Source organism: Nestor notabilis, unplaced genomic scaffold (assembly GCF_000696875.1).
Source record: "Nestor notabilis isolate BGI_N333 unplaced genomic scaffold, ASM69687v1 scaffold14475, whole genome shotgun sequence".
NCBI classification, from domain to species: Eukaryota; Metazoa; Chordata; class Aves; order Psittaciformes; family Psittacidae; genus Nestor; species Nestor notabilis.
Window position 1 is genome coordinate 16,973 of NW_009930719.1, and position 10,246 is coordinate 27,218.

General features: G+C 40.6%; 1 protein-coding gene across 1 annotated transcript; it reads right to left on the minus strand.

Moving 5' to 3' along the window:
• Nucleotides 1-1,414: 1,414 nt before the first annotated feature.
• On the minus strand, nt 1,415-7,884 carry AKT1 (v-akt murine thymoma viral oncogene homolog 1). The gene is made up of 3 exons (XM_010015544.1): nt 7,793-7,884; nt 2,807-2,909; nt 1,415-2,110 (listed from the first exon to the last, which is right to left on the minus strand). Exons 1-3 carry the CDS (start codon nt 7,844-7,846, stop codon nt 2,031-2,033), a joined length of 237 nt encoding a protein of 78 aa, XP_010013846.1. The 5' UTR covers nt 7,847-7,884; the 3' UTR covers nt 1,415-2,030.
• Between the last annotated feature and the right edge of the window lie 2,362 nt (nt 7,885-10,246).

The following is a 10,246-nucleotide window of genomic DNA, read 5'->3' on the forward strand; positions in this document are numbered from 1 at the left end:
TGGCTTACTACTGTTGCAACGTCTGTGCTTAGTTTGAAGCAAACTGCAGTTGTTCTTAGGCGCTCTTTTATTTATCCCTGTATTATTGTTCGAAAAAGGACATTCCAGCCTTGTATAACTACCTCCTAGAATCAATTAATATTAGTCCCTAGAAAGGAAGCACAGTATTATATATTGTACATTGGCCCAAGTGACTGGAATAGAAATACCTTTGAAGATTAGGGCCTCAGTGACATAATCTCACTGGCTTCAGGGGGCAGCAAAATGAGGCCTGTCCTCATTCACCTCAAGACAAAACTATTTCTGGTACAGGCTGTGTTTCTTTTAACAAACATTTTCCAAAATTATCTTTGCATCATCAGCAGCACAGAGATGAAACAACTGAGGAGGGGCAGAAAAGCCTAAATCCCTCAGTGATAGGCACATCAAACTCAAGAAACTGGAGCAGTTCTTGCATCTCTACAGATTCAGAAGGCTCCTACCACAAGAAATAAGAACCTAACTTGTTAAAGCAGTTTTTATTTAATTATTTGGAGGGAAACTTCCATATCACGAGTAAAAATACTAGAGTTGAATGTTGTTAAAAAAAAGTCAAGGTGATGGGCTCTCTGTGCAAACACAGCAGTTTCTGATAGAAAGGGGAAGCGAGGGGTTTCATAACATACTCCCTTTCAGGTGAAAAAATTAAATGCTAGTTAACTGCAGTACATGTCATCATTATTATACAGGCAAGAGAATGAAAAAGAAAAGGCAATTTAAGAGAACGCAACCTACAATGGAATAAATTCATTCGCAGCAGAGACAGAGTAAGACTGCTTTTATGAAAATTACAAAGAAACATAATACAACAAAAATAGGGTGTGGGGAATTTTCCACTAAGATTAAAAATGAAAAACAAAAAGAGTCACTTTTTGAACACCATTATTATTCAAACACATATGAAGTTTCAACCTAGTTTTTTTCTTATACATGGGAAACACTGTTAAAGTGAATCTTCAAGAGTGAGAAGGCACCATGAACTGTTGGCCGATACCTTTAATGCACACTCAAGAAAGAAGAAATGATCTGGCATGATGCAAAAAATCATTAAGTGTTTATATATATTCATATATCTTTTAATTAAAAAAAAAAAAGAAGCGGCAACAAGTCATTACTTCAGTGCCAAAATGTCCTTTTGTCTGGCTGACTCGTTAACATGATTTCTCACTGAGATCTGAGCGGCATTTTTATACAGTGGTGAAAAGGGGTGATTTTGCGTTGTTGCATTTCATATTATATTGGTAAATCAAGTGTTTTCTAGGATCTGAGAAGCCAATCCTACAAAGTATTCCTAAACACTATGCAAATGGAATAAACGCAGTGTCTAAAATGGAATACTCAGCTGTACTACGCGGCAATTCCACTGGATTCAGTTTGATATGTAATGTCTTGTAGCAGATGTTATAACAAAAATAACTTTTGCTTTTTGATTTACCTCACTGAGGCCATTAATGCTGTTCCTAAAGTTGGTTTTCTGGAGTTGGATGACATTTCACTGCTGTCCAAAATGAGTTTGAACCTTAACCCTCCAGAGTTTGTTCACTTTGTTGCTTATATTATTGCACTAGCTACTAAAGTCTTATATCTTCCTATATAAATCTAATTGTTCAGAGTGCAGATTCTATATTTAGATAATGAACTGTATGAAATAAATAAAGTAAGGGGTTTTCTGGTCAGAGTTGCTGATATGTTGAATACCTTAATTATTTCTAAAGTAAACAGTTTTGGTGTATATTCTTAAAAACCTATAGTCATTCAGCATAAAAGCCTTGACGTAATACTTTAAGAATGGATTTGTTTTCCTTCTCAAAAAACGCATCAAAGAATTGTTTTAAATACAGAATCTGTGAGGCTTCCTACAAATTCATCTAAATTGTAATACAAACACAGTTTGTAATTCAGATAATATAGAAAGTTCTCTAGTGTCCATTGAAGTAAGGTCCCCAAAATGCAGTCTGTTTTGTTTCTGAATGGGAAAACATTGCAAAACATTAAGCGGTTCCACTGGCTGAATAGGAGAACTGAGGAAAATGAGGTCTTCTCTCGTTATCTACACAATCCATGCTGTCATCTGCAAATGAAGAGAACAGGAGACAACATTGCTACCTTCTCTATTTTAAGGAAACAAACAGTAAGATAATGCATGGTAAAGTTATTTCAGAAAACATCACTATCTTTTTCTTCCACAACTTGAAAGGACAGAGAAACAGGAAGTCTTAAATCTCACCCCAGTGAATGGGGGCATCACAGAAGATCCTGACTGTGATACATAAACAGTTATTCGGATGTCCGTTTAAAATTGCTAGGAGCTGCATTACTTAAATCCATACTCAGTGATCTGAATTTCCAGCAATCGCTATTTCAGAGCATGAAACATGTGCAGTTGCCATGAAAATAAAGTGTTCTTTGACAGAATATGGACGTTAGTGAATACCCAGTCAACTGCTTGCATAGACACAGTTTGTGTGCAGATGTACACATGCAAAACTCGTGAACAGGATTATTTCCCAGTGGGAATGTGCAGATTTGGAAAAGACAGCAGTACAAATAATGTCACTGTCTTCTAAAACAGGTTTTTCATTTCCCAAACTGAAAAGAAAGTTTCACATCAATTTACCAACTCTTGATCAGATACACATATGGAAAACCAGCAAGTTTAAACTGATTCTTTTTCACACGGTCTGAAGAATAACATTAAGGTAACATTACAGCATATTATTTCTGGTGGTCTAGAGAATGCAGTGGGAAACATTTGGGAAAGCTTTACCTTGGTCAGGAGGAGTGATTGTTATCATCTGTGCTGTAAATTCTTCATCAAAGTATCTTGTATCTGTTTCAGATGTAACTTGTGGCTTAAATGGAGGTACAAGCTGTGAAAAGAATTAAAAACATACTGTCCATTCACAGGTTCTTGCAGTAGTTTGAAACAGGTAGAATTTGAAAAGAGAGTTATAAGCTACAGTGCCTTTTCCTACATTCCTGAAATAAGTTTAAAAAGCACCAGTGCATAAAGAAGGAACCATACACGGTAAAAAGAAAGGTGTGCACTTTTTGCTTATGGAGCATTTGAGACATCTTGTCTCTAGTATTTAGTTGCAAAAAGAAAAGCCTAGAACCCTAATGTTTCTTCACCTAGTAAATAACATCCTTACAAATGTTTAGTATTATCTACTGGTTCCTGACCTAATTACATAGAAATTAGCAAACGCATCTAGTCAGATTTATGCTCAAGAAGGATAAAAAGAGCAAGAAAGATGCTTAGTGATACCAAATTGATCAGCTGGACTTGCGTGTCACCACAGAAGTTGTAATGGTCACAAAAAGAATCTCAGCTACAGCATTACTGTGCCCATGCAGCTCTGACAGCAACTGTGCTGTAGGTCTGACCAACCCAGGGGAATTGAGGACAAGGCAGTACTGACATTAAGCTTTTATACTCCTGGTCCCCAAAAGCAGTTTGATACCTGCTCTGAACTTAGAAAAACTGTAGTGCTTACAAAAAAACAAGCACACTTAGCAATGAACATCCTCTTCCAATTACACCACGAGTCACACTGTTTGGTTTTTATTCTTGACACTCGCTTGGGCAGACAGGCTAGAAATCATCCATGTGTACCTAGGCAAGCTCTGGCAAGAGGAACTCCAGATGGAGTGGAGCTGCTTGACTGGGGCTGGAGGAGGAGCGCGCCTGGGAAGCGGGTGGTGAAGCTGGCTGCATACAAATGCACACAGTTGGAACACATACAATTTTGGAGGGCAACGGAGCTGGGATTCAGACCTCACTCACCTCCCTGCTGCATGGTGCACTAGAAACAGAATGTAAACACTGTTCTTCGCCCTCCCACAGAGGACATGTAAACAGCCCTCAGCACTGGGCTTCAGCTTGCCCACCACTGGGGTTAAGCATGGCCATCTTTTAATAGCGCAGAGCCACATCAAGCAACAATTTAGAAGCGTGACTGAGGAAGTATACAGCTTCCAATCTGGAACTGCAGGGAAAGGTTTATCAAGGCAAATGGTAAATTGCTCCAACTGGAAGTAAGCAGTGGCCAGAAGACTTACACTTCTGCTCCTACAGAAATAATGATCCTGACAGAAATCACTACCTGGAAAACACCAACAAATCTTGAATGTACGAAACATTTCTTCCCCACCCCAACCTTTCCTCCTGCTTAGATCTGAAGAATCATTTGCTTGGCAAGTTGGTAAATAAGAAAAGCACTAGCTTCAAGCTCCCTATTGCCAGAATCATCTTTCTGACTAGTTTTGAGAGCATCTAACAGAGTATTGTCCTGTCTTACACACAACAATGCAATGAAGCTCCTTCATTTTCCATGTACAAACTTTGACAAACGTAATCTACACATATTTCCAAATATGAAGCAACATCTGCTGTTTAAAATCAATCTTTAAAAATTAAGGTACATAAAAATTCTGTTTATTATAAGAAAACACAATTATAGTATATATTTGGGGTTTTTTTCCCCAATTACTAATGATCCCCTGTGCCCAAGAATGGCTTGAAGGAGCCTGACATGTGTTCCTGACAAACAGCCACAGGTCCTCAGAAGTTGTCTTAATGCCTTGATATTAAAATAAAAAAGGAAAGAGGATATCTCAAAATCACTAGTTACTCTAAGACTTACAGTCCTCCTGAAGCTATTGAAGATGGAATGCTTTACAATATAATGGTAATAGCACTATTCTCAATCAAGTCACACAAACATATGTATAAACCCTGTTGAGGATGAGCATTCCTTATTTCACATTTCAACTCTTCTCTCTTTCTCCTTACAGCTGTTTTCCACCTGCTCCTTGAAGCTAACCCTGGTTTGGTTTTGACTAGTTGTGTGTGCACGCATGTGTGAAGTTCTGTCTGTCCCTCTAAGCTAACAGTGGTTCTGGCACACGCAGTGCTCCCGCTTGCTCTGGCTTGATGTGCACAGCACAGAGTGATTTAGGACTTGGGCACTGCAGCACACACCTGAACTACGCACATCAGAACAACTAGGAGCAGCAAACCTAAGTCAGAACACGTGTAATGGGCTAACGCTGCCTGTTTCATCTTGCTTTTTATTTTAGTATCTGTTAAAAGCAATTTCAGACAGATTATGATGCACCCACAAGACAATTTTTTTTACCCCTAGCTGTCAAATTCAGAACATTAAGCCAGAAACAGAGGGGAAGCCGCAGAAAGCTCTAACGCTGTCTTTACCAAGCAAAGATGTTGCTTTACCGAAAAGCTGTCACTGCAATAGCTCTGCAGTTCAACTAGTGGAGAGGTGCCACCTGTAGCCTCCCACTGCTGCAGACCAGCATGATACCCGCAGGCTTATGTTGGTTTAAGAGACAAAAAAAGCCAGAAAAAGAGACATGTGATTAAAATCTCATTGTGTACATTTTGCTTGTGGGTGGGCAAAATACTGTAAATTAAACTGCACCCTTCTTTGTACCTTGTACCAGAGACAAATAACCCTCTTCCAGCAGAGTCTAATGAATATTTTAAATTCCTGGGACAACCCCAGTTATTCAAAATTCCTTATAATTCAAAGCAAAGTTATGTTTCCAAAAAGCTTAATTACAAAGTAAGCATTCTCCCCATTACCCCAAGTCTACATTCATAAATGTATTCATCATTATTCGGAGACAGTGGGTAACCGAGCTTAGCACACAAACACCTCTAGGCAGCTGACAAAATTCAGCCTTTATCCATGAGACTGCGTTCCAGGTAAATGCTGGAAGAACCTCTTTGGACCACCCAGAACATAGGCAGCAATTACTCTCTGGCTTTTTGGAATCTCTTCATTTGCACAGCATGCCTGTTTCATATGTCCATGCTAACGGGATAGGAGCAAACCCAGAATCTGGCCTCCTTGGATATGCAAAGGTCAGAAGTAGGCTCAGCACGCTGCCTGCTCCAAAATATGTAACATTTGGAGCTTCCTGGTAATTTCCACAACAATTTGAGTCAGTACTACTGCAGGACAATGTATGAAGGCTTTCTCAGTTCTTTGACTAAATAAATTGCTTCCAGCCTGTGTGATTTCTGCTCCATTCAGGCAATCAGCACTACCATCAAAGAGTAAATAACTTCACTTAAAGACATTTGAGCCATTATCAACTTTTTATCTTAAACTGAAAAAAAATAGCAAATGTCCAAATATTCAGCTTGTCAGCTGGGTGAAAATGGGGATACCTTCCTGTTTAGAACAGTAATTCAGATTTACTTTTTAAGTTACACTGAATAAGGTCCTTGCAAGTCCCTCCTGCCCTCATGACTGCAAGGGGTGCTTTGAAAGGACAGAGGTCTAAATTCCATCTACACTTTCAAGGCACAAAAACTTATTTTATGATTTTTCAGTTCCTTTTAATCACACAAATCTGTGAGGAAGTGAAAGAAGAGAAGTAAACAGAGCACTCTTCGTAATTGTATACAAGCGCTGGACAGTTCTCCCACTACCATACAGGAACCAGCGGTGTTACATTCTGTTTTCTTAAGAATACAAACATTGCTAATAGATCACTGTATTAGTAATCCAAAGAATTAAAACTCTGGTTTTGCTAAGTTTCTTACCTGCTTCCACCAACTGGAGGGAGAACTAAACTGTATTTAGATAACAAATGAGATCTTGTATCACAAGGGGCTGCAGGGGGAAGGAATGAAATCAGGAAAGGCTGGGATTGAGTGAGATCGTGTGGCACCAGTAGATGGGAGCCTTGAATCGCCAGACCCACGTTTTAGTTAGCTGCATTTCACATAAACGTTATGGAAAATGTGGCTCGTGAGAATCAAATGGGAGAGGACAACAGCTGGAATGAGTCCAGAGGAGGGCCATGAAGATGATCAGACGGCTGGAGCACCTCTCCTATGGGGACAGGCTGAGAGAGTTGGGGTTGTTCAGCCTGGAGAAGAGAAGGCTCTGGGGAGATTTTGTAACGGCCTTTCCATACCTAAGGGGGCCAACAAGAAAGCTGGAGAGGGACTTCTTACGAAGGCATGTAGGGATAGGGCAAGGGGGAACAGCTTTAAACTGAAATAGGGTAGATTTAGATCACATATTGGGAAGAGGTTCTTTATTGTGAGGGTGCTGAGATACTGGAACAAGGTGCCCAGAGAAGCTGTGGCTGCCCCATCCCTGGAAGTGTTCAAAGCCAGGTTGGACAGGGCTTTGAGCAACCTGGTCTAGTGGAAGATGTCGCTGCCCATGGCATAGAGGTTGGAAAAAAAGTTACCCCTGAATTTATGTAAAAGCCCATGCTGCTCTGCACTTGCCTATTCAGTCTAATTTCATCACTGAAGACAGGAAAAATGCAAAGGGGAACAAAGAGCCCGTCTCTCACTCCTGCTTCTAAGAAGTTTTCCTTCAGATTCTCAGGAATAATTAACTCCTGGGCTCACAAGGGATACATCAGTTGATGGCAAGGAATGACATCAGAAATTCACAGGAAAAGCAATTTTAAAAGCTTATATACTGTCTAAGTTTGGAAGCGATTTTGATTGGAAGCAATTCTTCAGTCACAGAAACAAGGATCTCATTGAGATATGCCTCTCATTGTGGAAAAAAAAAATCTTTGGTTCAGAAGCAATCTGACTACAGTATTTTAAGAAACATGAAACAGTTAGCCTTGCTAAAAACAACTTCAAACCTCTTCTGTGGAGGGCTTCTGTGTATCTTAGAGAGGGCAACAAGATTAGAAACATTCAGTATATCCACAGCTACAATTCACTTTGGGTGAGCAGGTGTAAAAGTACCTTTTTCTCGTACACATCTTGCCAAACAATGCCAGCAAAGAATTTGTGCTGCATAATCTCCTTGGCATCATCAGGACCGCCACCTAACCTGTTTGGGGCAAAATAAGTAATTAGATGTTTGAGTACAGTTATTTTTCCTCATACAATTTTTATTAAACAGTAGCAAAGAAATTCTGAGTTTATATAATAGATTTGGAAGCCTTTGCTTCATATTTGTTTTGTGTGCAAGGGCTGCAGGAGAGTCTATTTTAGGCTTCAACACAGTTCCACTAAAAGACCTGAAAACATGCTAACACACAGAATAAAGGTCTCCCTTAAACAAACAAGGGGGAAAAAAAGACCCAAACCCAATACAAAACCCCACAATTCCAAAGACCTGCCCTTCATGAAAGATGCTGTCCTAGGAAGCACGGCAGATCCTGCAAATAAAAGGTCTGAGCCACACACCCTTCCCTCTTTCTAAATTAACAAGTGACAACCTCTCACAATTTTCTAGAGCAGAGCGATGCCAGCAATAAAACTGAATTTGATTTTGAAGTGTAAGAGAGGCAAGGATTTCTAAGACAAACTGATTTATGCAACCTGATTTAAATTTCCATTATACAGTTGACAACTGCAGTGATAATATCATGTTGTATGCAAATCTTTTCTCCTCCCTGGCTTCACAAAAGCACAAAGGGTGTTCTATTGACTTAAGGTATATCAAGATAAAGCACTTTCATTCCAAAATAAAACTGTCCACACAGCTTACAGATGCAATCAGTTTAGAGTTGCAGTCTTGAGCTAACAGATACTTCTTCTGTGGAGGTTAAAATGTTCTCTAGAAGATTGAACCACATCTGCAAGCAAAGGCATGCACTGAGAAAACAACACACATACTGAATAATCAGCAGGAGACTTACTTCAGGTAACAAGGTTAAGCAGATGCTCAGGATTTTAAGTACAAGAGGAGCCACCATGTTCATCCAAGCACCTAGTTCATCCAGGCTCTAGTATCTGCCTGTTCCCCGCTTCTTGTGCCACTGGCAAACTGAGATATTATCCATATTTTAAGAACTTGGAACAATAGCTCTGTGTGACCAAAGCTAGAGCTGTAGTGCTACAGAAAAAATGGCCAAGGACAGTTCTTTGAAACTGAAGCCAAGCTGCCTGGTCAGACCTCATCCGTGCTGCACAACAGCTGGCCCTGAATCTCCTCCAGGCCACATGTGGTAACCCTGCTGCCCTAATACTTGATTACTGGAGAATAGAAGGGAGGGGTTTGATTCAAAATATCAAAGATAATGTGATGGCTGTGCTAAAGCCCATTGAAGTGGTATTTTTACAGCCTGGGACTGCACTGCATGCTTTGAGATGCAGCTTGAAGGTACAATCCTGCTGAGACAACGTTGGACAATCGTTAGTGCAGAGGATTCAAATTTGGTGACGCTTTGTCCAAACTGCTGTCTGGGAATGGAATCCTGGTGCATGCAACCCTGTCAGCCATCCCGAGCACCATCTTCACAGAACACAAGCTGACAGAGGCCACAGCTATACCAGAGACCAAGCAGCAGAGTTGCCTGGCAGTTCAGAGCCCATGTTTGCACAGCAACTTAAGGGGTCTGCTCCTTCACATTCCTTCATTAAATGTGCAGTGGTACAGGGAACAGGTCCCCAGTCTTACAGTAGCAAAGTGCTGGGTGACACTTTCCTTCCCCAGGTAAGCTCTAAGACCAAGCCTAAGTTGACCCTACAGCCCCACAGGCCAAGCCAAACTAGACGACGGCTCTCCCATTTGCCTGGCAGCACATTGTACAGCTGCACAGCAGCCTGGAACAGGAACAAACTCCAGGGTAGCCTGGGAACAGAGACAAACTCTATGAGTAATCATCTCTCAGCTGGTTCCCTACAGGTCTACAGGCTTTGCCAAATCTCTGCCAGGCTCCTTGTTGCTTCCCCAGCACACACGGTGATGGCCAGTGAAGAAGAGGAAGGAGTCGACCCTCTTTATCCACAGATATCAACAGACTGCACTTTGGCACAGAAGTTCAGGAGTGACTACATGCTAAGAACCACCTGAATCGTGTTTTGCAGAAGTATGCACGAAAGCTGGCTGGCCGCAGCCATGTATGAGTGTTTTGGAGAATATTTTAGCTAATACGAGCCTTTGTTCCATAAAGGGCAAACATGTACTCAGGGAACTGCCAAGAAACACTCCAGATGTTTTATTTACCTTTTAAAAATCTATACTATTAAACAAATCCATTCAAAGTTAGTGCGGAAATGATAGAAACCTTGTATTTTGGATATGGACTTACTCCAACATACACGCTTTCCTTTCAGAATTATGAAAGGATCCTCTCAAAGAGAACAAAATTAAATCAGCACCTAATGCAAAAATCACAGTTAAGCACCACTGAAAGCTGAAAGAGCAGCAGGTTTGCCTTCCTAAGGACATGCTGAAGAAAAATGCAG